Raw genomic sequence first — 27,250 nt, 5'->3', positions numbered from 1 at the left:
GCCTCTTCACGTGGGCTAAGCAAAGCCTTTGGAGGAACGGTGGGGTGGGTCCTGCAGGAAGGGGTTTTCATCCCCTCCCTGGCTCCCTGCGTGAGTTCTGACACCTCCTTGTGAAACAGGAGCCCCCGCAGAAGATGAAGCCAATGTGGCGAGAGGCAGTGCTGTCTGGATGTGCTGCTAATTGGCCCCACAGGGACCATTTTATCCAAATGAGTTCATCAACCAGGCAGCATATGGTCACCTATCAAAATTATGAAGTTTGATTAAATGGTTTACTAATATTTTGTTTCGCTTACTATTTATATCCCAACTCCTTTAGGCCAAATGGAGAGAGAATATCAGCTTTATTGATTAGCTCTTTCCCTAAATGTCAAATGGGAGAAAAAAAATGAAATACATTGCTCTAGTAAATTTTTTTGTTGTCTTGGTATTTAGCTGCATTTTAAAACTTTATAAAGCTTAGGAATTTCACACATGGATATACAAAAAAGTAATTCCTGGTAAAATACAGAACAATCATTTCTTCTAGAACTTCTCACTGTGACAGGTGTCTGTTCTAATCAATCAAAATGCAATTTCCCCATAATTATGCACAGAGTGAAAAGAACTTAGGAAATATTTAATATGCAGAGGCTTATCCCAATGACTGACAACTACAGTAGGAAATCCACATCTTATTCTACAGAATGCAAATTCGAGACTGAGCTCGATGAAAGGTCTCTAACTTCAAAAATAACAATTTACTCTCCATTAATGAAGGAACCTATCATGGAGTATAGGGAAATTATTTCAGTTTGCCTCAAATTAGAAATATTTCAGAAGAAAAATGGCCTACTGAGTCGAGCATTAAAATATTCATGAAAAGGATATCTTCAAAGAGATTAATAATTATAAATGCTGTGCTCAACATATGAATATACAGCCCTCCCAGGAAAAATGTTCAGTGGCCTAAGAGGTGCCAGATTTCCAAGCTAAACAAGGACTTCAGGGAATTCAGATGAGATAGTAGGTAAAAGGTTAAGATCATTCTTCTTTTTAGTTAGTAATTACTGCTTCCCGTTCTGCCTCCAAATTTTCCCAATTCAGGAAAAAGGTACCAGCTCATGTTCATTCCAGCGAGACAGTGGGAGTAATCCTAGACCCTTTCCATCAGGTTACAAATCATTTGATCCCTAAAAAGTGCCAACTTCTGCTAATTCTGAATATTTTATGAAACCGTCCCCTTGTTCCCTTCCCTAAGCCCATTTCCCTCCTTTCTACCCTCTATCCTGCCACCGAAGTGACCTCAGACACATTTGATTGTTACTTTCTCTGCTTAAAATGTTTCAATGGTGACTTCCCACTGCGTACAGTATGTGGCCAACACTACAGGGTGGCACTCAAGAAGGGTCCTTGATGACACGGCACGTGCGTCTCTGAGCTCTCAGCACCCGTGTCTGCTGACACAGGCTCCCGTGAGAACATGCCCGGCACTTTCCTTCCATGGGCAATCTCCTTCCTGCTCATTCTCTGAGGCTCAGCTCAGGTGGCTTCCCCAGCTTCCTGAATCCAGGTGGGGTTGAGAGACCCTCATTCTCACACAGCGTCCGGACTCCATCACAGCATTGATCAGAGGAGGGGCAGTCGGAGAGAGAGAGAAAGAATCTTAAGCAGGCTGCATGCCCAGTGTGGGTTCCAACGCAGGGCTCGATCTCACAACCCTGAGATCATGACCTGAGCTGAAATCAGGAGTGAGATACTTAACCGACTGAACCACCCAGGTGCCCCTTAATTTCATTTCTTAATCTTCCATTATTAGAGCAAACAAACAACAGCCCCATTCTTTATAGAGCTCACAGTTTTGCAAACTCATTAAGAATTCTAGAGGACCTGAGGCAAACTGGACAAAACTTATAACATGTGTTCCTAAAACAACATCTCCAAAGTCACAAAAGGTAATCCGTGTTCGTGAAGGACATGGTAGAAACATATGTGGTATTAGAAACAAAAGATCTTTAAAAAATGTTTCAGGGCACCCTGTGACCCAGTGTAGCGCACTCAGTATAATAATGTACCCACCTCATAAAAATGGCTTTAAGAAGACCTCATCTTAAAAAGAGCAGGTCTTAATTTAATGTTCTAGGGCATCTATCTGAAAACTATAAAATGCTGTGTTTGACCAAAAAAAAAGTTGAGGTAAAGGGTGCCTGGGTGGCTCAGTCGGTTAAGCGTCTGCCTTCAGCTCAGGTCATGATCCCAGGGTCCTGGGATGGAGTCCCACATGGGGCTCCCTGCTCAGTGTGGAGTCTGCTTCTCCCTCTCCCTCTGCCCCTCCCCCTGCTTGTGTGCTCGCTCACTCCTTCTAATACATACATAAAGTCTAAAAAAACCCAAAACATTATAAAAATAAAGGTGAGGTAAGCTACAAGAGTTGACTCAGTTTCCACATTTGGGTCATGGCAGCAGGATCCTGGCAACCCAAACAATCACAGAGCAATCAAGATGCACGATGTGAGATGAAGGAAGAGAATATTTAGGTCCGAGTACAGAGCAAAATGTGAACCACTTGCTCACTCATCCCGAGAGAGGGGTTTCTAAAAAAACAGCCAGAGCCAAAGACCAGAGATTTCAAACTCCTTACAAAGAAAAAAATCGCTCTATGTTTAAAGGAAAGTAAAATGTTACTTTTAAAATAAGTATAATACAAAAGTTGTACATAACCTATCATTAGGATCATTAGCTGGTGAGAGAGGCAATCCACTGTGGGCCCTGAACCCCCTGCACGTTCCTGCTGGATGTACAAAGAAGGTGAGGTCCAACCCTCTCTTCATCGAGGCTGTTTCTCAGGGCTATGCTTGTAGCACATAACCTGGAGGGATGAGATAATGTCTTCCGCGGACAAGGGGCAGGCAGGCCTGTGTGCTCCTGGCTTCAAGGACATTGCACCTCCCAAGCTTAGCATTGCTCTCCTAGAACACAAATCACCACACGGGCAGCCATGGGGCCGGGGGCGGGGGGGTGTACGTCATCCCGGGTGACCTTAGCTTGTCGAAAGGGTAAAACTCCAAGACCCTGCACCGTTCTTCCCTCTGATGGTGCTGGAAAAAAAAAAAAAAAAAAACACTTCTGGTCACTGAGATGTAGCTTACCGGATCCAGGTTCTTAAACAGCAGGATGTCTTTGCAAGCCTCTTGCAACCGATTTCTTTGATCATCAGTTTTGGGATGTATAATCTAAAAGGACACCAAATTAACAAATTAGTCTACTCATCTTATGATAAGGGATAAAACCCCCCAGCAGGATGTTGGAGGGAAGAACTGTCAGTGCTGAGGTTCACTTTAGGTGACCGCACACGAGCTATGCCCCTAAGTAAGGGAAAGTAACACAGCTTGGTCTCGGGGAGGAAGTGCACACTCATCAACAGAGCCTTGAATGTTTTTCCAACGAGGGTTTCCCCAGGTTGGCAAGTTCATTTTGTAAAGGTCTGTGATTGGCTATTCACTAAAGACCCCAGAGCTCCCAGCCAGTGGGAACACGCAGAAGGACAGCATGTATGACGGCTACGTTAAAGGTCTGGAGGCTGCCTTCATTCCGTCTAATACTCTCTCGGTTTCTCTAATACTGTTTCATACTCTACCACTGAGTGTGATAGTCTTTGAGGATGTAGATCTTTCCTTTGAAACGTGACAGTCTCTCGAAGCCACTAAATGCTTACACGCATATTGTATTAGATGTTAAACACATTTTTACACACCATGTATGTCACTATCCCCACGGAGACCGGTTTTCCGAAGGGAGGGAGTAAACAGGGTGAGGTACCAAGAGAGTGTGGATTTGTGGAAAGATGAAGCCAGGGGTCCTGGTGAGCTCAATTTAGAATGAGCTCAAAGAAAACCAGGTAGCCTATTCTTCCTAAAGTGCCATTCCAGGAGGGCGAAGACCAACAGAATGCCCTCTGTAAGTGTGCGTGTCAACACTCCAGAGTCCCCTCTGACTAGCGGAAGGCTCAACCACTCGCACCGAAAGGCCCGTTCTGTTGTGAACGTTGATAGTTTCTAACTATAAAATGAGTCGAGGCAAGAGACAGTCCTAAAAGCAGCAGGCATGGGGTCACCTCCCGGACCGCCTGTGCACTGATGTTCAGAGAGCAGCTGACGGGAGCTACCCCGTCACTGGCCCCACCGTCGGAGCAGCCGGAATCGGGCAGTGGGGAGTTCCGTGCCCAAGAATACACCAACACTCCCGATGGGAAATTAGAAGCAGCATTTCAAACCCATCTCCGGTGGCTAAAAATTACTGAAAATCATAGGCCCAAGACGAATAAAGGAAATTTACAGTATGTGCCTTGTTTTACTGACGTCACCTTACTGAGCCTCACAGATAAGATGCGTTTACAAACTGAAGGCACGTGGCAACGCTGCGCTGAGCGCCATTTTCCCAGCAGCATTTGCTCACTTCATCTCTCTGTGTTACATTTTGGTAATTCTTGCAATATTTCAAACCTTTCGACTGTATCGGTTCTGGTGATCTGTGATCAGTCATTAGGACTCGCTGAAAGCTCAGGTGATGGTTAGCATTTTTTAGCAATAAAGTATATTTTTAATTAAGGTACGTACAATTTTTTTTTAGACATAATGTTACTGTACATTTAATAGGCTAAAACAGGACACACATAACTTTTATATGCGCAGGGAAAACAAAACAATCATTTGACCGGCTTTACTGCAGTATTTGCCTTATTTCGGTGGTCCATCTGCAAGGTATGCATGTATGTGTTCATTTATATACTACACAAAAGAGTATTAGCCCGTGGGAGAGGAAGTCATTGCATTTTTTTCCCTATATAGGTAAGATATATGCAAACTTTATTTACTATCTAATGAATATGCTCCTCAATCTAGATTTTAAGGTGACATATAGATACAGAGAAAGCAGACCCTGGTGCCTAACTCACTGCTTACTATACAAGAAACTTTTTCAATCAGGGCACTGAAAAAATCATGCCAACCAAAATTCTAGTAGTATCTCCCTACTTCGAATAAGGAAGGCTAACACAACAGAACAAAACACAAAGTCACTTCTCCCTCCCAACTACAACTTCAAATTGAAGCGATCATAAAATGTTTGCCGGCTGAGGGGTGCCCGGTGGTGCAGCTGGTTGAGCGGCCGAGTCTTGGTTTCGGCTCAGGTGGTGATCTCAGGGTCGTGGGGTCGAGCCGGGAGTCAGGCTCTGGGCTGAGTGCAGTCTGCATAGGACTCCTTCTCCCCTCGTTCTGCCCCTCCCCCCTCTTTCTCTCTCTCTGAAAAAAATAAATAAAATCTTTAAAAAAAAAGTTTGCCTGCTGAGAAGCCCTGTCCTCAGAGAGAAAAAGTTGGGGTATCACAGCACCCTTGTGGAAAAAATGTTCTAGGCCCAAGCTGGAGGTGCTCCAGCCCAGGGAGCAACGTCAGCCCACCACAATTTTTTTTTAAGTTTTTTTTTTAAGATTTTATTTATTTATTTGACAGAGGGAAAGGCAGCGAGAGAGGGAACACAAGCAGAGGGAGTGTGAGAGGAAAAAAGCAGGCTCCCAGCAGAGCATGGAGCCTGAAGCGGGGCTCGATCCCAGGACCCTGGGATCACACCCTGAGCCAAAGGCAGACGCTTAATGACTGAGCCACCCAGGTGCCCCAGCCCACCAATTTAGATAGCCTTCGTGCCCACGTAAATGCTCTGGAAACGTGGCATAGCCCATCAGCCAAGCCCCAAAGCCAAGCCAGCTGTGGGCTCTATGCTTATTTGTCGTCCCTTACTCCTTATCCCACGAACGCTGCCTGTCTTCCACGCCGTCTCACAGTTCTCTGGACCCTTGGGAACCCGCTTCGGGAAGTGCTAGGGTTTGTCTGGATCACCCAAATTGTCTTCCTTAATCATTCTTGGCACCATCTTGCACCTGCTTTACTCCTGTGATCGATTTAAGTCTTTCTCCGCGACCATTCACTCTGTAGGAGCCCCTCACACAGCAGCTTTTTCCTCGTCTCTCTCCTACTACTTGCCTTCTTATGCATTAACTCTTTTCACTTCTGGTTCTCAATCCCGCCACCACTGCTGTGGTCTACAGCTCTCCCTGCTTTCCGTTCTCCCTCCGTCCCCTCTCCCCACCCTCACTCTCAGTACCCAGAGCCTGTTACAGACCCCGCATTAAAATCCTGCTCTGTGTTGTGGAAAGCAAACAGTGAGAAATCAGGTACTTCTTGGAGGCTTTGGAGCCCCTGTCCAGTAACCAACTGCTCAAAAGCTGCTCTTCCACTTCTAAAGACTCTCGTGCTTTTGTGTTTGGTTTGGTGGGATCCTACAGAGGAGATCTGCATCGGGATAACTAAGGGTGTAACTAAACAATACACCCAAACGTGATTTTCATTACACTAGAAGTCCCTTGGCTTTTTTACTGAATTTTATTTCTGATTTCAGGGTAAAAATCTCATTTGTTAAACAAATAATTATGTAGCATTTATGCCAGGCACTGGTTTAAGGGCTTTAAAAATATGAACTCATTTTATCCTAGTAACTGACCCCATGAAGCAGGTAATAATTTATGCTAAGTAAAATAAGTCAGACAGAAAGAAAAATACCGCATGAGCTCATATATTAAAATGAACTTGCCCGTGTCATTTCTTCATGTCAGCAAGTTCAGAGCTGCAGAGCTAGGATTCATCCCAGCCGGGCTGCTACAGAATTTATGCTCTAAACCATGGTCAGCAAACTGGCCCTTCTGAAGGCCAAATTTCTTTTTGCATGGCCCCTAGGCTAAGAATGACTGGGAGAAAAAAACAAAAGAATTAATACTTCTTGACATGTGAAAATTATACAAATTCAAATGCAAGTGTCCATAATAAAGTTGTGTTTTTTTTTTTAAGTAAGTTCTACATGCATCATGGGGCTTGAACTCAGGACCCCGAGATCAAGAGTTGCACATGCCACCGACTGAGCCAGGCAGGCACCCCCAGAAATAAAGTTTGAACGGAACACAGCCACATTCATCCATTTACATATTATCCATGGCTGTTTTCAAGCTACAGCAGCAGAGCAAGTAGCTGTGACAGAAACGGTATGGCCCTCCAAGCCTGAAATATTTATTACCTGCAAAGAGTAAATTTTTCAGTTAAAAAAAAGGTTTACCAAAAAAGTTTGCCAGTTCCTGCTCTAAACCTCTGGTGTCTTTCATTTTAAAAAATTAGAACACCAATTAATAAATAAAATTTACAGAGACATTTTCTGTAAAGAAAACACTGCAAATCTATTCTGCTAAGCAATGGATATCTGTACAAGATCGTTTCCTATTTGCCTAGTCCATTGTCCACACAGAGCTGAAGGTAACCTTTAAAAAATTCAAATCAGAACACCTGGATGGATTCCATCGCATTTACCGAGCATTAAACGCCCGCCCTTCCTTGGCCGCCCTCACCTCTGCCACCAGCCCATAGCCACACCTGCCTGCACTCAGGACCGCCAACTGCTCCCACGCGGAGACGCTGAGGTCAAGCCAAAACGGGCTCCTGGGCTTTGTGGCAAGACTCCCCTTCTTCACTCTCTGGTCCCACCTCAAGGAGACCTTCTGCAACCACTACATTTAACTAGGGACCCTGTTGATGTGGGGTTTGGTTTTGTTTCACCATATTTTGTAACTGTTCATTAATTTACTGGCTTGTTCTCTAATTCCACTATTAGCCGCTGAGCCCCAAGATGGCAGGGACTTACCTGCAGTGCTCACCACGGAACATCCTAGCACCCAGGCAGATATACAGAAGGCACCTCCCCAAAATTTTGAAGAGTAACACAACAAAGGAATGACCCATTCTTAAAATTACCAGCTCTTCTCTACCAGAAGAGTTACATGTTAGATGTATATATAACTCTTCTATTTTCATTTATTTTTAAGATTTCTTTTTTTGAGTGATCTCTACACCCAACACAAGGCTGGAACTCACAACCCCGAGATGGAGCGTGGCATGCTCCACCGATTGACACAGCCAGGTGCCCTTATATTTTCATTTATTCAGGGTAAAATCTAATTTGTGATTTTTCCAAAATCCACCTTAAGTATTTAAGTTTTCTTCGAATTCATATCAAAGAATACTTATTTATACTAATCTGAGACTTAAGGATTTGATACATAGTCTGTGAAATACAAAACGTCCAAATGAAATGGCACTTTAACAAAATATATGTTTTCCTTACAGACATTTTCCAATATCTGCTTAGAGCCAATTAATTCTGAAATCTGTAGTAATCATTTCCAAGGGCTATGGTGCAACTTGCCTCGTAGTATCTACGACCAAAAAACAGTGCAGTTTTTAGTAACATGTTTAGAGAACAGTCAAACTAATGGAGAACCTGAAGCACTTTATAATTATAATTAATTACAAAAAAACTATTAAAAATAACATGGAGGGTGTTACAGGGGACAACTCCAGCAGTGAATGCCCAACTCACAAAGATTCTTCCTTCTCTAGGAATTGCCTTCATTTGAAAGTGGTGTCTGGTAGCCAAGGCTGCACGTCTTGTCCCTGGCCCCCTAGCCAAAGCTGGGTCCATGAGAAACCCTGTCGTGGAAACTGGGACTTGAAGCTGAGAGTCACAGCACTAAGAGCAACTGGCAGCCAAGTCTCTTTCTAAGACAATACTCTGTAAGTCCTGCACCACTGCTGTGGGAGGAGGACCCCAGACTGGGGGTCCTGCTCCTGCCTGTTTGGGGGTGTTTTACCCCCCATTCTTTCTGGAATTCTGTAAGATTTCCAAGCCTACATCCAATAATATTTTTCAATATTTTCTTTTTAAAATTTTTTCTAAAGAATTTTAAAAATAATTTTTTAAAATTCTTTTAAAATTTTTATCTCAATGTGATTGGATTCTTTGACATAGCCAAATGAATCTTGACTGGTTCCACCGCCCAAACACGACTGTTAAGAATTAATTGGAGTGACCCAGCCAATCACTTTACCTATCACTCGGATCAAATGGTAGCTAATAGTCTGAGTCTATGAGATACTGTGTATTGTTTTTAAACTGTACTTTTGAAAAGCCCTTCAATTTAGATTCTTACAAAATTAAACCAGCTCATCAAACATCTCAATTACTAAGTTTTATCCTGAATACCTTTATACGCAAATATAAAGAATGTGTGTACTCATCAAAGTCACTCATTATTGTTTCTGCTAGATACATAAATCAAGGACATGTTGGGGAAGGCCTGGTTTTTACCACTACATGAAGTACTAACAGCAAGTTACACATTAGTAACAATATCTTAATCCTAAGGAAACATAATTTCAGGCCAGAATTTACAGACATTATCAAATTAATTTATGTTCTGGTAGCAANCCCCCCCCGCTGCTGCTGGGAATCCCCATGGGTATGGGAATGAAATGAGATTTCCTTCAAGACCTTCAAGATAAGACTCCTGAACTTTCTACCACTGGATTTTACATATATTTCAGGAAGCTTAATGATGTAATGACTTAGGGACACAGTATTTGCTTTTCCATATTAAAACTCAATCCAGGGGCGCCTGGGTGGTGCAGTCGTTAAGCATTTGCCTTCGGCTCAGGGCATGATCCCGGAATCCCGGGATCAAGCCCCACGTCAGGCTCCTCTCCTGGGAGCCTCCTTCTTCCTCTCCCACTCCCCCTGCTTGTGTTCCCTCTCTCGCTGGCTGTCTCTCTCTGTCAAATAAATAAATAAAAAATCTTAAAAAAAAAAAAAAACCAACAAAACAAAACAAAAAAACAAAAAACTCAATCTTATTCAAGTATTTGTCAGAGCTACAGAAATAAATTTTTATTTTTTGAAGCCAAACAGAGAAGAGCTTTGCCAAGTCAGTACTCGGAAAAAAAAAAAAAAAAAAAAAAAGGCAACTTATTACTTTTCATTTCCAGGCACAGTAATCTCTTATTTAGTTTACTTTTTACTAAATAAATAATAGGTGAAGGGAGGACATAGCTTAACTTAAAAACTGCTTCAAACAAAACTGGACAAATTCTTACAAAAACATTATGACCTTCAAGAAATCAGTTTCTGAGCAAACAGATTCATAGATATTAAAGAGTAAGAACTTTTATTCTGGCAATTTAGATGTAATTCTACTGTGATTTTTCTATTTGTTTCAGCATAAGCTTCTGTTGTTATAAATTGGTAGGAAAGAAGGCTTTCCCTAGTATTTTTCTTTACTTGATATACCTTCAGAAAAAATAGCATTAATGCTATGAGAACGATAGCTAAGAACGTTTTCCATCACCAGGCTGTATTTTTGCAAAAGAAATAAAACCACACTGCAGTGAGTTTTTATGCTCATCTTCCTTTTTATCCAAAGAATAAGACTCTTTCTCTTTGGAGCAAAGTAATTCTATAGAACTTGAAGTAGAAGTAAGCTATCAGAGAGAAGACTAGGAAAAGAAACAGTAAAAATAATTCCATTATGCTTCCTGTCCATCTACATGCCTGTTAACCTCTTTCTATTATTATATTTCTGATCCAAAACTGTAGTATAATTTAAAACTGATTTATTAAGTAAATTACATACCCTGGACTCTGCATCATCTTCTTCTTCATCAGGATTATAAGCTTCTGCACATACTATAAAAATAAAAATGGACATTTGAAAGATTCTTCCATCAAGAAATAAAATAAATATACCTTAAAAATTAATTTAAAAAAAAACCATGGTATAATACAACATTAATTCATTTCATCCAGGGCAAGCAGTCTACACTCAAAAGACAATTCCTTATTGAAATTTATGACAAATTTATTAAAATATAAAGCTGTACTTTAAGACAATGACAATTGCTTTCTGTTATTCAGAGAAACACAGCTTCACCTCTTCCACCTTTGTTTCTAAGCTACAGAAATGCATGAGATCTAAAAATTACTTAAAGAACAGACCCCCCCCCAAAGCCTAAGTCTGCTATGAAATGATCAATTTAATCAGTTAGAAGTACCTTTCATAAATTATCCATAACCCAATCTTCCAAGAGCAAATATGATTAACGTGTTCATAGTCCTTTCTAGTCTTTATTCTGAGTGGAGTTCATGCTGCATATGCAATGTTAAAACTTGCTTTTTTCATTTAACCCTGTAAGAATTTCACATGCCATTAGAAACATTTTGCAAAAACTGTTTGAAGGACTGCTGATTGTTTCCTCCCCTAATGCTAGACACTTCGCTGGCTTCTATTAAAATAAGCTTGCAATAAAAATCTTCATGCATAAATATGTGTCTACATTTCAGATTGTGCTATAGGAATTATTCCCAAATGTTATTTTTGGGGGCTAACCGGTACGACAATTTTTAAGGCGCACTTCTTACCAAGCTTCCTTCTAGACGGAATATACCCAGCCACTGTGCTACAAAGAATGTCTAAGAAGATTCCTCTAAACTGTACAACAGAAATGGATGTTACTGCTTAAATCTTTGCCAATTTACATGAAAAAATTACTGAAATTTTAAAAAATTATTTTGAATTTGAACTATATTAAGATGTTTATAAGCTGACTATATTTCTGCCTTTATGAGGAATCTCTATGCATTTGATTTTCTTTTTGGTTTACACCAGTTTCTTAACACCACTTTGTTAGATTTCTCATAATCATTTTATCCAGTTTGCCTTTTCACTATAATTACAAATTTGTCACAGGTTATGCATGTTTATTTTTAATGCAATGAGCTCAAGGAAGAAAAATCCTCCAAAACGATTTAAACTCAATAGTAAATAAACATCACAAAAACACCACTGGTTTAGAGCTAGGAAACTCCTTCTTCATTTGCAAATCTAAAGATTACTTCTCTTTCGGTTTTTTAAAAGTAGATTTTTTTTTTTACATTTACCCTTTAATTCATACGGATTTTACTCTGCCAGAGATGTAGAAATTTAAAGAACAGAGGCGACAAGCTGACAAATATCTTTGCAGAGGCCCCAGGGTGGCATGAAGAGTCCTATCATCATTAGTACTGCTACTGCCATTATTATTATAAAACCTGACCTTAGCTTTCTTTCCTCCAGGCATTGCTCTATAGACACATTGGCTAGTGAGTGAGGGATTCTTAACCAGGGCCAATTTTGGCCCCCCAGAGGACAACTGGCAATGTCTGGGGACATTTTGACTGTCACAACTGTGGGGACTGACGGGGAAGCCACTGGTTACTGACGGAGGCCAAAGACACTGATAGACACCCTACGATGCCCAGGGCAGCTCCCCTTCCCCCCAAACTACAACTGCCTCGCTCAAAATGTCGACAGTGCTGAGGGTGAGAAACCCTGACCTAGTGTGTATTTTCTCATTCAGTCTTACAGCAACCCTAAGACAGGTTAAGTTTCCTATCACTACCTGACAGATGAAAGACTAGGGCAGAGAGAGGTTATGTATGTTGGCCCAGATCACACATTCTAGGACAACAGGACCAATACCTGATCCCAGCTTTGGCTGACCCCAAAGCCCTTGCTCTTAACTACTGTTCTGCACTTGACTCTGGTGAATTCACCAGCATCAAGCCTGGACTTCAGCCTTCTGTCTCAGAAACCAAACAGAAGGGGACCTGTCTCTCAGGGGCAGCCTCCCACTAAAGAACCTCACTGATGAATATCACCAGAATGCCAATTTAGTAACTAACTCCCTGAGTCAAGGATGGAGTCAGCATGACCAGCTCTCTCCCTGCAGGAAGACCATGGGAGCAGCCAAATCACAATCAAAGGGTTGTTTGCTGAGAAAGAACTAGGAGGAAGAGAGTTTGTCTAATATAATGAATGTTAGGTGGCATCAGTCTGGGATAGCTTGAGTCTTCCACACACACCGTACAGATGGTCCTGCTCATGGGGCCCAGACACTTCCATCGTGTTGGCTGCAACTTTCCAGAAAGCATGAGGACATCGACTTCTTTAAAGCTTGGCTCTGCGACTTTCTTCCGTAGATGACCAACCTCACAGGCTGGACTGCTACATTACTAGCAGGGCTCAGTGCAACATGAAAACACAGCCCCATTCTCAAAAATTCAGAATTTCAAGAGCGCACGGAGAGAACATTAGACCCAACTTGGGGCCCTTGTGAAGAGGGGGCCCAGGCCGTCAGCCCTGCTAACGGGATCAATATATTCAATGAGGTGGTAGAGTAGGTGAGACACTTTAGTGTTGACCTTAAATTTTAATTCACAGAGGGAGACCTTCATGCCCTGGTTTCTAAGTTCCGAGCTCCTATACTCTGACTAAAAATCATAAGGAGTAAGACTCCATTGCTTTTCTAAATAACTTACCAATTGTCCCAGTATTATTTGTTACTTAAGACCCTTCTGATTTGTGGTGTCTACTTTATCACTTACTTGTTTCTTGGTTGCCCATCTCATTGAACTCTTTGCTGTGCCAATATTACCAGGACTTAGTTCGTGGCATGTGGATGCAATGTTTCACTACTTTCCAGCCCATCTCCCACCACCTCCGACAGCCACAGCAAAACACGGCCTGTGCAGGCGTGGACACTGCTATCTTCACTTACACCACTGCCTCGGGTTGGAACTCCCACCACATCCTCCTTTCCAAGCCATCCCTTCTTTTCAGACAAGAGCCCCACCTCCTAGGAAAACCCACTTCTGGGCTCCCCTTGCCCCGTCCCAGTACCGTGGGCAGAGCTCATTCTTGTCTCTTACCACACCGTGTTCTACCGGAGTGGTGACCCTGTGTTCACCCTGCAGGCTGCCACTCACGGTCCTTCGGGGACATGCGCTCCTGGTCCTCTCTCTCTTTCCCTAGCGCTGCCCTGGCTCGACGCACACTTTCCGAATGAATGACTGGTTAAGGAACAAACAGGCCTGCAAGGTCCTTGAGGACAGAGATGATATCTTGTTTAAATCGCTCCTGATACGCTACCTGCATGACAGACTCTCAATCACAAGCTGAATTAATAAAAAGTTGTCTAACACCATTTGTCCAAGAAACAGGAACGGAGCAAAATGAGAATCTTTTGTCTTGTTCACGGAGGAGCCTGGCCCAGAGCCTGGAAGCTCGGTAACTGTCTGTCCGAGGAGCGAATAGATGAGAGGTTCTATGCCCGGAAGGACCCTCAAACCAAAGCCTCTAGAGAATATGAGCTGCTTTGTATTCTTCCTAAAATGTATTGACCCTATCCCTCCTGGGTAATATGAAATTGAGCCGGAAACTATACACTCCTTCTTGGTTTGGCAATTACACAGTAGTGAAGGGCAGAGCCTCATTCTCTGAGCGAACCCTGTATTGAGGTTTCCCTGTTATGTTTGCATATATCTATTTGACAATACATCAGTCATCTAGAATGGTCCAAAAATTTAAGTCGATTCCCACACCGTACTGCGATATGCATGCACTGTGCGGCCAGACACCTGTCACAGCTGGCAGGACAGAAGAGGGAAGTGAGAACTGTATTGACTCTGCATCTTCTGGGGCTTGGCCCTCGATCTTTTCGTACAATACACACGTGCGCGCGTGCACACACACACATACACACACACGGAGCTGCACACAACTGACCCCTGTACCCTTGTACAGTGTAGGAGCCGGGGTGCCAACCCCCTATGCAGTTGAAAATCCGCATATAACTTTTGACCCTCTGAAAACAACTACGAAGAGCCTACTGTTGATCGGAAGCCTTACTGATAAACAGTTGATTAATACATATTTTGTATGCTATGTGTGTTATATATTGTATTCCTGTAATAAAGGCTAGAGAAAAAAATGTTATTAAGAAAATCTTAAGGAAGAGAAAATACGTTTATAGTACAGTACGGTACTGTGCCTACTGGGAAAAAAAATCCACCTGTAAGTGGACCCATGCAGTTCAAACAGTGTAGCTCGAGGGTCAACTGCAGTGACCGACAAAGGGTAAGGGATTTTTTTCCCATCATGACACCAAATACATGTTGTTTTTTTCCAACAGCACTCCTCCGACCCTCTGACACCAAACGGGCTGTCTCACAGTTCGATGTAACTGACACTATCTACCTGAAGTTAGTGTCAGATCCCACAAGTCAAAGGGCTCAGTCTGGCAAGACTGCCTCCACTTCAGATGCTAATCTCGATTCCCAGGCCACCCACACGTCTGAACAACCAGCTATAAATTGAGGGTTCTCATGACCTCTTCCCTGGTTCCATAATTCACTAGAATGACTCACAGAACTCAGGAAAGTACCTTCCTTAATCTTACAGGTTTACTATAAAGGAAACGACTCAAGAAGAGCCAATGGAAGAGATGCACAGGGCAAGGCAAGGGGGAGGGGCACAGAGCCTCCAAGTCCTCTCTCGGTGTGCCACCCTCCCAGTACCCCCATGTGATCAGCAGTCTGGAAGCTCTCTTAATCCTGCCATCTAGAGTTTCATTACAGAGGCACAACTGATTAAATCATTGTCCAGTGGTGATTAGCCCAATCTCCAGCCTCCTTCCCCTTCCTGGGGTTGGGACCAGCAGGGGTAGGGGGGCAGATAGGGTTGAAAAGTTCCAAGCTTCTAATCAAAGTTTGGTCTTTCTGGCAAGCAGCCCCCATTCTGAAACTATCTAGAAGCCCCTCAGCCAAGAGTCACTGGGCACCAAAGAAATTCTCACTCAGGAGATTCTAAGGGTTTCAGGGGCTCCAGGGACCCAGGACAAAGGCCAAGTACCCTTGTTATTATACCACACAGGGGTTACAGCAACTCCCAGGGGCACTGTACTTGGCTGATAATGTATAAAAATGAGCTCAAACAGCTCTGCAGTGGACCAGTTTACATAACCCGTGCTAGCTCTCTGCCTAACAAAGCCTAAAGGAACCAGCTTCAACTCCATGAGCCACTCCACTGGGCCTCAGCACCTGGCACAGAGCCTTGTGCACAGTACGCCTTCAATAAATATTTGTTGAAGGAGCAAAAAGCAAATGTGGCCTGTACAGAAAAACTGTGTGGTTTACAGGCTTTTAACCTAGGGGGGAAGAAAAACTGACTTCTGGAAAATATATAAAATTTACTTTTCCAATTTCTCAATACACTAAGATTTTAGCATACTTATTTAAATGATAATTAGCTTTAAAAGAAAGCTATGATAAAAGCACAGGTGTATTAGACAACAGAGCTCTGCTTCAATATGGTTAAACTTAGCTTATTGAAGTGGAAATGCCCTCCTACAAAGGGAAAAAAAATTTACCTTTACAAATACTAGTTTAAAGCATGCCTTCTCAAGCAAGATTAGTTGGGGGAGGAGGCAAAAAAACTTAGTCTTTTTTTTTTTTTTTGATAAAGCACATATATACACAGTATAGAAAGATACACAGTATATATGCGGCATTAAAATCTCATTGTGGGGGTGAGAAGGATGAGGGGAAACCACCTAAAAAGACTTGGGGGAAAGCCAATAACAAAAAGACTGAGAAGTGCTGGGATAAGATACAGTAGTTCCAGCGAAGTAAAGGGAAGAGACGACATAGTGACAGTCCAGAGGCTGTCCCCTCCCCCACCTCATCCACACGTCTGTCCAGGAAGTGTGCTGTACGTCTGCTCTGACACATGGGTGATGGTCCTAACTTCCAATTCACAGTGCAAAAGCATTTGGACCCGACCACAATAGAGAAGTTCACATTTTGATCCCAAATCACATTCAAGCAAAAGGACCCGTCGGAATTCTTATTTACCATTAAAAAAAAAAGTTTGTGGAGTTTGGGACATGATGCAGAGTGAAAGAATGCTGGAGAAGCACGGAGGAGAAAGCAGTGAGCAGCTGCTAAGGGGACAGAGAAGGCTTCGCAGAGACAGAAAACCGCAGGCCGCTAAGGAGCAATGGGAACAAGTCTGAGAAAAGAGGAGACTTTTGTCTGGTGCGTTATTGCTAGCGCTTGGAACTGTGACCGGCACACAGTAAACAGGGTAACAAAAATGGTTGAGAAAAGGAATAGTCATTGTAGTGGTGAGAAAAGTATGATTCCCTTTGATCTTAAGACCTAGGGAAACTGCATCTGTCTGGGTGGCCGGCTTATACTACAGTAACAAGCATCCCCAAATCTGAGGGTCTTCAAACAGAAGTGTGCTTCTTGCTCACGGGTATGTCCATCACGGGACAGTGGGTATCTTGCTCCACGTCGTCTTTGCAAAGGCTACAGGCCAACAGAGCCACCACCGTTTGGAACGTCACCAGTCCCCAAGGCAGAAGCAAACTGCTCACTGGCCCCTGATGGGTTCAAGATACACACCCCAAAACGCAGCACCTCATGTTGACCACTGACAAAACAGTAGAGGGAGGGTCACTCTGACCTCCCCCACCCCGCACTTTGCCCCAGCAATCTCCCATGTGAAAGGTACTGACCCCGTACCAGGAGGAAGGGGGACATCTTTATCACCACAGACAAGGAAGTTAGGGCCGAGAAGGCTGTATAAACAATACTTACCCATTTACTACCAGGAGCCCAAACCCCTTTGTCTTATCAATCCTTCACAGATTTATTGTTGCCCAAAAGATATAAAAGCTCCCTGCTCTAGTCACTTGTTTGGGTCTTCATTTTCTTGTGAAGGATACCATAAAAAACAGGTAACAATTCAATAAAATGTGTGTAAGTTTTTTGTTATTCTTATGTCAGTTTCTTAGGCCAAGCCAGAGACCCAAAGAGAGTGCAGGAGAATTTTTCCTCCCCTGCATCTCTAAAGCTTCTGCCTTCAAGTGATTCTTGTCCCCTCTGCCAAGAAGGAATATATAATCACAGTTCACAGGACAAGTGACATGGCCATTTCTAACTTCAACGACACAACAGGGACGTGCATCTCTGCAGGTGCTCAGAGAGAAATCCAGAATATTGTGAAGAGTCCTAATGACCAACACAACCACCTGATGGCCCTAAGCTCAAGGATTCCTCTCTCGTCCTCTCCACCAGGGGCTTAGAAGGGGAATGGAGAGTATTGAAATCAACCATATGGTTTACTTAAAAATAGGGGGAAATGTTCTTAGCTTTAAAATCTACAGACTAAGGCTCATAAACTCTGAACAGAATCATTACAATTTCCTTAAAACTGCCTTCCAAATATTCATTGAATATTTAGTCACTGAACATGTCACTTAATATTTTACGATTTCCTGCATCAAAATATTAAAAGTTATTATAATCTACCATTACTGCCTACATTTCAGCTACAAAAAGAGCAATATAAACCTTTATTCAGGTAGGTTCTTGAATCATTCCCAACATATAACTACCAATCCTAAAAAATGGCTATAAATTTTTTCCTGTTACTTCTACTATAAAACAGCCTACTGTCACAAAAGCTTTTTAACTAAACCACACATTTTACTCAACTACCCTGATTCATTACAAACTCATTGTTTTTGTTGCCCTTTAACAAGAGAGATATTTAGGGGCACCTGGGTGGCTCAGTTGCTTAAGCCTTTGACTCTTGATTTCAGCTCAGGTCATGATCTCAGGGTCATGATCTCAAGGTTGTGAGATCGAGCCCCACATTAGGCTCTGTGCTCAGTGGGAAGTCTGGTTGAGATTCTCTCTTCCTCTCCCTCTGCCCCCCTCTCCCCAGTGCACGAGCACGCGCTCTCTCTCTCAAATAGAAAATAAATAAATCTTAAAAAAAAAAACCAAGAGAGATATTTAGAGTAAGACTTCATAACTTACCAATTCATTTCTATGTTTTTGTTTCTAAAAATGATTTCCCCCCATCTTTATACCACTCCTCTTTAAGTGACTGTAAACCAAGAACAATGAACACCTCACAAACCATCATGCACTGGACACCAGGGGAGCAGTGTCTCTGAGATACATAAATGAGCCACGAATAGAGAGCTTCAAACAAATGAGAATTTGTCCATCTTTTGTTATTTCCCTATTATTAAAGCTATGGAAACCAAAACATTCTTTTATCTGTTCCAAAAAATGTATGAATTTTTCTTCAAAAAATGCCTCCAAAGGAAAAACAAAGTCCCAACCATATCAGAACCCATATACATAGGGTAGGTGAATTTTTATTCTCGACTTGGGCGCCAAAGTATTTTAAAATTTTAGCTATAAAGTATGTGGATTCAATTGTGGATCCCACCCCAATCCATTGTCTTTCCACAACATGCTCTACACATATGTATTCAGTCCCTGAAACCATGACCTCTTTTATTATAAAATCAACTCATTTATAAGTATGGCACAATTAAGGGACAAAGCATTCAACAGGTTTATAAAAAGAAACATGTCAACATGGTATGTTTCTGAATATTCTACATAATACCACCGTTCATACCCTATGCATAGCCTGTGGGACTAGAGAATGGAGGAGAACCACGTGAGCCCCTACTCCCTCTCACGGGGAACAGTGGTCCCCCTGTAGCTACTAATGCTCCTTTCATTAGTTAAGGATGTAAGGACATTTAACAATGTGCAAGAGCAAGGAAATGGTGAATGCATGCAATCTAAGGACCCAAGATACGGGTATTTTCCAAATAATGGATTCCAAGTGAATTTTAAGAGAAAGAATAAAAACTTACAAATGACCAAGAGTAAGATAAAGATATACCATAAAAAGGGCCAGAAGAATAATTCTGAGGAAAATATATTCTGACAACCATTAATATTTTAAAGCCTGTGTATGTGTTTAATATTAATCAGTATAATTCCTCAATGATATTCTCCAGAACTATTGGGTAGCAGACGGTAAATAGATCCATTTGTTTTAGAGGACAGCACTATAATAGAAATTATATTTGTGCTTTGCTGGAACAGTCTAATGAGGATTTCTGAGCATTATATTTGATGGCTATTGTGAGTTTTCAGAAATTAATAGCCAAGGAGATATCAAAAAAGAATTCTCACGCTTTAATTAAAAGTCAACAAACGGCTTCCCAAGAGTCTGCACAAATGCCCAACTCTTGTATTTTATTTTGGTCCGGGACCTTGCATCACATTAAAGTAATGTGAATATAAATACTAGTTGATAGTGAATGATATGTCCACATATATCAAAACACAATTTTGCCTTTCAAATGCAGAGGAGCTGGGGCTACTTAAAGCTTCTGAATAATTTTATCTGTTTACTGTTTTTGAGACTAATGCTGCCTAACATGTACCTATGAAAACATGATAGGAACAGAAACACTAGGGATTCTTCTCATTATTAATAAATTTTCAGAACCAGTACCATTTGACCAGATGGTTCTAGGATATGAAGTTGGGACTAAATATAGCCAGAATTACGGAAAAACAGTTTGGTCAATTCCCAGCTTCCAGGTTTACTAGTAAAACTACCAATTGTGAGCATTACGGGAACATCCTTCCATCAAGCCTCTCCATGTTATCACCAGAAGTCTAATAAGAATTTCAATGCTATTTTAGAAAAACAGGACCAAATTGCAGCAAAACAATACATATCAATACCCAAAGACTTAAAATAGGTGATATACATTTACGAGTAAAAGCAATTGAGTCTAGCTTATTCATTATTTAAAGTCAAAAGTAAATCCTTATAAATAGCCTAATGGGACTTTCCTCTTGAAGAAAAGAAAAATTCCATTTCTATTTTTTTAAAGGAAACTTGAGGGCGCCTGGATGGCTCAGCAGTGAAGTATCTGCCTTCGCTCTGGTCATGATCCCGGGGACCTGGGATCGAGTCCCACATCAGCCTCCCTGCTCAGCAGGGAGCCTGCTTCTCCCTCTCCCGCTCTTCCTGCTCGTGTTCTTTCTCTCTCTGTGAAATTAATAAATACAATCTTTTTTCTTTTTTTTCTTTTTTTTTTTTTAAAGATTTTATTTATTTATTTGACAGAGACAGCCAGCGAGAGAGGGAACACAAGCAGGGAGAGTGGGAGAGGAAGAAGCAGGCTCATAGCGAGGAGCCTGATGTGGGGCTCGATCCCATAACGCCGGGATCACGCCCTGAGCCGAAGGCAGACGCTTAATCGCTGTGCCACCAAGGCGCCCCAATAAAATCTTTTTTAAAAAAATAAATAAATAAAGGAAACTTGAAAAACAATGTCAAGATTTGCGAGATGACAAATGACAATGAATTTAAATGAATTTTTAATTAAAAAGAAAAACAATATAAAGGCAATAAGATGGGAAATATACAAATAAGGTAAAATAGCAATTAAACATTTAAAATCTACAATTTGCAAAATTACTCATTTTTAAAATAAAATCCAGTTTTAGAGAGGGTGCCTATTTTAGAATGAGCTCTGTCATATACCGCTGGTGAAACTCTAAACTGGGGGTGGGGTTGAAGATGGAAGAGGAAGAGTCAGTCTGAAAATGTTAAAAGCCTTGAAAATGCTCATGCCCAACACAGGGGAAGGCAAGGAAAAATAAAATAAGATAAAACCAGAGAGGGAGGTCTTAACTCTAGGAAACAAAGTGAGGGTTGCTGGAAAGGAGGTAGGTGGGGAGATGGGGTAACTGGGTGATGGGCATTAAGGAGGGCATGTGATGTAATGGGCACAGTGTTATATAAAACTGATGAATCACTAAATTCTACCCCTGTGACTAATACACTGTATGTTAACTAAAAATAAATAAATAAATTTCAAAACCATATTTCAGTATTGAAAAAAAATGCTCATGCCCAGTTCAGCAAGTGCCCTGCAAGTAATCTGAAGAGATGATGGTTGAAAATAGAAGAAATCTGAATTCCAACAATAAGCAATAGATTTATGATAGATATCCATATATACTATAGGTATACTACACAGCCATTTAAGAATTACATTTAAAAAACAAAATAAAAATTATTTTTTACAGGAATATCTAATGACTTAGAAAATGATCACTAAATCTTATTAGTTTGTTTTTGTTTTTTAGAGCAAGTTTTAAGACAGGTGCATGGTTTGAGCCCATAAAAAGTGTGCATCAATCTGGCAAGGCAGACATCGAAGTTTGTTGTTTCTTGGTGGTATGGTTGTGATGATTCTTATGTCCCTATTTGTGCTTTCCTGGGTTCTCTTCATTTTCAACACATAAAACACTGTATTTATAATCAGAAATAAAGGATTTTTTTTAAAGAGATGATCATAAAACAACCATTCACATCTCAAACATAAAAAGGGCTTAAAAACCTAGGAAAATCTATCCTGCTAATAATCAGTCTGTCTTTTAAATGCATCTGATCCCCTGTCAAAATTACTTTTATAATTTAATACCTCCTAAAAACATAAGCTTCTACAACTGGCAGAATCAACGGACTAAAACTTATTCGAAAGTAGTTATGAAAAATAATCTCATCAACACGACTGTTCTATCACTGAAAGCTTTCTTTCTAATAAATCTTTTCACATACAGTGAGAACACTGGCTTAATGTCTACCTCAGTCTTACAATGATATGACTTCCTCTAACCCCTGAATACTTAAAAAACCACCTCAGAAGTACAGCATGGGAGAGTGAAGAGTATGCAAATCCTCACCTCAAAAGCAATGATGAAACACGACAAAACTTCCACAAAAAACCCAGAATCATTTCAGGACTCTGGAGATTGGTTAAAGGCACACAACATACGGAGAGGCATTTATTCATACAAAACTACTGAACCTCAAGTTACAAGAGTGGAAGCACACAGGAAAAACACAGGCGTGTTCTTCATTTACTTACACTACCACCACACGCCAAACACATCTGACACCAAAAATGCGGGTTTATTTCCACAATGACTAATTCTCCAACACCAGCTGGGTGTCGTACAATTCAATTCAGTTCTGACACCATCTACCATCAGATTGCACAGGGCAAAGGTTCAGTCCCGCAAGACTGACCCCCACTGCAGACGCCAAGTGCAAGTAGTATGTATAAAGTTGACCCACTTGTCTGACTTGCCTACAGATTGCAGGTTGCCACGACTCCCTCCTTAGATTTCATCACAGAACTCAGGAAAACATGTTTACCAGTTTATTACATGATAAAGAATATAATAAGGAATACAGTTTAACAGCCAGGTGAGGTGCATACGGCAAGGTCTGGAAGGGTCCTGAGCACACGAGCTTCTGTCCCCATTGAGGCAGAGTGTGCCACCCTTCCAGCATGTAGATGTGTTCACCAAACCCTGTACTTTAGCGATTTTTATTCATCAAATAGTCATGATTGTTCATGACTCAATCTCCAGCCCCTCTCCTCTTCCCAGAGGATGGAGGATGGAGTCAAAAGTCCTAAGCTTCTGATCATGGCTTGGTCATTCTGGTAACAAGCCCCCATCTTCAAACCACCCAGAAGCCCACCAAGAGTCACCTCACTAGAACAAAAGACACTCCTATCACCCAGGAAATTCCAAAGGATTTAGGAGTTCTGTGTCAGGAGCCAGAATCAAAGACCAAATATTAGCACAAAAGATGTTCCCAGTGCTCTTAACACTTAGGAAATTACAAGGGGCGTTAGGAGCTCTGTGTCAGGAACCGGGGACAGAGAGCTACATATAATTTCCATTCTTTCACAGGGGGTCCATAGCATTCTTGCTTGGAGCTGCTATCCCAGATCTCTTCCATCCCCAGCTCAGTCACCAGAGCAGCTCTACCAGCTCTGCTGCTGCAGGAGGCTAACCCGATCGAGGGCAGAGCACAAAAGAACCAATGTCCGGGAGCAAGGTTGGTAATGGTGGTCTTGGTGGTAGACAAACAGGAAGACTAGTAGGTTGCCTAGCCTAGGTCGTGGTTCTGGCTGCGGCAAGCAACAGATCAACAGACTAACCAGAAATTGAACCCAAAAAATGAAACGGCAATTCATAAGCTCTTCAAATGTCCTGCCTGACTGGAAGGCTGTGTGGGCACATAAGAGAAACTAGACAGGACCCAGGCCATCCACATATCCCTGGCTGTTTTAAAGATGCAGCACATGTAGAGAAGACCAAAATGGTAGTTAGAAGTCAGGGCACCCTTTAAAACTATCTGAAATTTGAATATGCTTTCCAACTCAAACACAGATTCATCAGCTCAAGGCATTTGAGTATAAACTCTGACCAATCACTGACAGAGCACTAAGCCATGCACACACAGGGGCTAAACCTGGAAAGCCAGAGTTAATTTTTTTAATAAAAAAAAAAGTAGGGACATTAAAAGCCACATACTCAGTGGCAACAGAGTTCATGCATTTATCGTAGGAAAGTTACTGAGCAAAGAACAGCAACAAACCTGAGACAGAAGAAATCAAAATTCAGAATTTCTACAAAATAGGATCTAAAATGCCAGTTCTTAGCAAACTTTTAAGAGTGGGAAAGAATAGCAAAGAAATAAGAAAGTGTGATCCATATTCAGGAAAAAATCAGTATCTCTTGACTAATAGATACTGTCTCTGAGTGGACCCAGCTGTTGGGCTTAGCAGACAAAGACCCCAAAGCAGCTACTATTCAAAGAACTAAAAGAAAGCAGGTTTAGGGGCGCCTAGGTGGCTCAGTCGTTAAGTGTCTGCCTTTGGCTCAGGGCGTGATCCCAGGGTCCTGGGATGGAGCCCCGCATCAGGCTCCCTGCTCCTCTGGGAGCCTGCTTCTTCCTCTCCCACTCCCCCTGCTTGTGTTCCCTCTCTCACTGGCTGTCTCTCTGTCAAATAAATAAATAAGTAAAGTTTAAAAAAAATTTTTTTTAAATAAATAAAAGAAACCAGGTTTAAAGAATTAAATTATGATGACAATGACTCAACAAATACCTTTACCTCAATAAAGAGGGATACATTATGAAAAAGAACCAAATGGAATTCTGGAGTCGAACAGCCAACTAACTGAGACAGAAAATTCACTAGATCGGCTCACCAGGTTTGATCTGACAAGAGAAAGAATCAAGGAACTTGAAGGCAGCAACAGAAACTACTCAATCTGTGGAACAGACCAAAAAATGAATAAATAAAAATGAAGAGCGCCTCAGAGACCCATGGGATAACATCAAGCATGCTAACCTACAAAAAAATGGCAGTTCCAAAAAATAAAAGAGGAAGGGTCAGAAAAAAAGAGGAAGAAATAATGGCCCCCCAACTCCCAAATTTTATGAAAAACATTAACAGTCCAAGAATCTCAATGAAACTTAGTCTAGAACAAACACACACACAAAAATCCACACCTAGACACATTTTAGTAAACTGTTTAAACATCAAAAACAAAGAAAATCTTCAAAACTACCAAAAAAATTATATACAAGGAAACAATAAAATATTTAATAGTTAATTTCTCACCAGAAACAATAAAGTTCAGAAGGCAGTGGTGCCATATTCAAACCGAGGAAAGAAATTGTTTCACAAAGAATTCTATACCCATCCAAACTATCCTTTAAAAAGGAAGATGACATGAATTCATTCTCAGTTAAGCAAAGACTGAGAAAATGTGTTGCTAGCAGATGTGCCCTACAAGAAATACTAAAGGAAGTCCTTCGGGTTAAAAGGACACGACATCAGATGCTAACTCAAATTGGCAGGAAGAAATGAAGAGCATTGGAAAAGGCAAACGTGAGTAAATATGCACGACTGTATAAACGTACTTTTGCTGTTTTTTTTTTATTTTTTACTTTAAAAGACAAGATTTCATAAAGTAATATTTACGACACGGCACTGCTGGGTTTATAACGTATACAACGCATATGTCGGTAACAGCACTATGGGCTGATGGTCTACCTCCCTCCCTCAGTTCCTCCTAGTCCATGCACCTTTGGTAAGGCAGTCTGATGATTACATGTGGCTATCCCCAGGAAGACACCACCTCTTCTCAGTTTGTTCCTGAGTAATGATCAAGGTGAAAGAGGTGAGGAGGGGGGCACCTGGGTGGCACAGCGGTTAAGCGTCTGCCTTCGGCTCAGGGAGTGATCCCGGCGTTCTGGGATCGAGCCCCACATCAGGCTCCTCCGCTAGGAGCCTGCTTCTTCCTCTCCCACTCCCCCTGCTTGTGTTCCCTCTCTCACTGGCTGTCTCTAACTCTGTCAAATAAATAAATAAAATCTTTAAAAAAAAAAAAAAAAGAAAGAAAGAAAGAGGTGAGGAGGATAATGTGGACCCATTCTGAAACTTCCAGATCGCAACCTGACCACTCCTCAGCATGAAGTATCTCATGGGCCCAAAATGTATAATGCTTCCCACAACATACAGAATAAAGCCCAAACTCTTATCAAAACCCATAAATTGCTAACCTTATTAGAATATTCACTATTACTTTTTTCACATGGTTTGCTCAACTAAAAATTCATTTCTTCCATTCCCACCTATCAAAAGCCTACTTTCCCCTCAAAACTCCACACAAATGCCACCTCTTCCCTGTCACTTTCCCTAAGCATACAAGTTAGGACTAAATACTCCCTTCTACGTAGGAAAATGGAATGCACCCTATTTGTGTCCTTTTTTCAGCAGAATCACACATTATGTGGGGGCTAAATTCTAAATATAAGAGGGAAACATCTCCGAAAGTCAATGTCATTGCTGAAAATCCCACAGGCAGCCATTGCTGAAGATGATCATATGGTCCCACAGTAAATCCACAACAGTGGGTTTTCCCTCCAGCATTAAAACTGACAGCTTTTTCTTCTGCTGAGCACTAGAAGTTATTGCTGGCTTACATTTAGAAGCTACTGTATGAAAAATTGATACCTTTATACCCCAGAAATGCTCATACTCCAAGAGGCATGCAGGAACTGAGCAAGCCAGTGGGAGGGCAGATTCACGTCTCCCCCTCACCCGCTGAGGCCACGAACTCCCAGTGGAATGTCTAGCTGTTTCTTTGAGCTCATGCTCTCTGCAGAATGTGTAGAGTGAAATCAGAGTGGAATTCACCATGACCCGACTCTGCTGTGCTTGTCCTCCAACTAGCTCATACTGATGAAGGGCAGATGCAGAAAAATGTTCACCGTTAGCCCGGAAGGCTGACCTATAGTCTGCACAGTTCTGATAAGGATCAAATACGTACGGGTTGCTACATTCTTTATGGGTCTTTATGACTGCCTGTACAGCTCACCGATAGTTAACATGGAGCTGAATGGTAAGCACCAGAGAAATCTTGCCAAAGTAGTTTTACGAGTAGAAATTGAAAGAAACATTTATGATCTAATACTCCCTGTATGTCCCCCCTCTCCGATTTGAGCACCAAGCATATAAGCCCCAGCTTCACACAGCAAAAGGGCAGCTCTTTCTGCCCATGGGAACCTGTTTCCATGGTATAAAAAAAGCACCTGTTTGCATGGAAAAGGTCTCAAGCATTCTTTCTTAAGTGTCTGGCTCCCAACCCCACATCAATGGGCTCAAGTTCATGGCTACCTGGTCAGCTCCTCCAGGGGGCTTGGACACAAAGCTAAGTTTTACCTCTAGCAATCTCAGAGTGTGCAGAGAACAC

General features: G+C 41.7%; 1 protein-coding gene across 3 annotated transcripts in view; it reads right to left on the bottom strand.

The window, feature by feature from the left end:
• Nucleotides 1-27,250, bottom strand: part of PRKAR2B (protein kinase cAMP-dependent type II regulatory subunit beta) — an 89,160-nt gene that overhangs the window by 19,024 nt on the left and 42,886 nt on the right. For all 3 annotated transcript variants that reach the window (XR_005838631.1, XM_040644386.1, XM_040644385.1), the window contains exons 3-4: nt 10,539-10,591; nt 3,129-3,212 (exon numbers count right to left, since the gene is read on the bottom strand). Coding sequence is in view for 2 of the 3 variants with exons in the window: in XM_040644386.1 (XP_040500320.1) it covers nt 3,129-3,212; nt 10,539-10,591 (137 nt within the window). In the remaining variant the exon portion in view is untranslated. The remainder of the gene's footprint in view (nt 1-3,128; nt 3,213-10,538; nt 10,592-27,250) is intronic.

Source organism: Ursus maritimus, unplaced genomic scaffold (genome assembly GCF_017311325.1).
Source record: "Ursus maritimus isolate PB19 unplaced genomic scaffold, ASM1731132v1 scaffold_3, whole genome shotgun sequence".
Taxonomy (NCBI): domain Eukaryota; kingdom Metazoa; phylum Chordata; class Mammalia; order Carnivora; family Ursidae; genus Ursus; species Ursus maritimus.
This window is presented reverse-complemented; position numbering and strand designations above follow the sequence as displayed.